The following is a 626-nucleotide window of genomic DNA, read 5'->3' on the forward strand; positions in this document are numbered from 1 at the left end:
CAGTCCCAGCCCTGCCACAGGCAGGATCAGCCCTGTCCAAACCAGCCCAGACAAACCCGTGTTCAACCTCTGCGCCACATGCCACAGCCCGACACCCCCCAGCCCTGCCCCGGGAAAGCAGGGGGCCGCGGCCACCCATGACCCGTTGCTGCCAGGGGGGCAGAGATGTACCAAAGGCCCCGGGCAGAGGAAGGCAACCCCCAGTGCGCACCAGTGTGAACAGTGCGGTTTGCACGGTGCGAGGACTGCTCGACACGGTCTGAGCCTGGCTGCGTTTATGTCGCCATTCATCGGACTGCTGCAATGAGGGGGGAAAGGCAGTAGAGCGGGAGTCCTCCTGCAGTCTAGAGCGTCCGCCCGGAACTCCCCCCCTCTTCCCGCCAAAGCGCGCCGCTTCCGGTTTCCCGGCATGCTGTGCGGTTTCCGGCGGTGGGGGGAGCGTGTGGCGGGGCCGATCCGTGCGCAGCCATGGCGTACCGCGGGCAGGGCCAGAAGGTGCAGAAGGTGATGGTGCAGCCCATCGTATCCTTCAGGGGTGTGGGGCGGTGGGGGGACACTCCGGGGGGCTGTGGCCCGGCAACAGGGGGTCATTCCTGGGGGGTTGTCTAGCAATGGGGGGAGCAGTC

The 626-nt window shown here is 67.1% G+C and overlaps 1 protein-coding gene across 1 annotated transcript in view; it reads left to right on the forward strand.

The window, feature by feature from the left end:
- Positions 1 to 413: 413 nt before the first annotated feature.
- SNRPE (small nuclear ribonucleoprotein polypeptide E) overlaps positions 414 to 626 on the forward strand; it is a 3,277-nt gene continuing 3,064 nt past the window's right edge. The window contains exon 1 of the mRNA XM_019513924.1: positions 414 to 522. Within this exon, the coding sequence (XP_019369469.1) occupies positions 469 to 522 (54 nt within the window). The 5' untranslated portion in view covers positions 414 to 468. The remainder of the gene's footprint in view (positions 523 to 626) is intronic.

The sequence above is a fragment of the Gavialis gangeticus genome, unplaced genomic scaffold (assembly GCF_001723915.1).
Source record: "Gavialis gangeticus isolate Ggan-Ray unplaced genomic scaffold, GavGan_comp1, whole genome shotgun sequence".
NCBI classification, from domain to species: domain Eukaryota; kingdom Metazoa; phylum Chordata; order Crocodylia; family Gavialidae; genus Gavialis; species Gavialis gangeticus.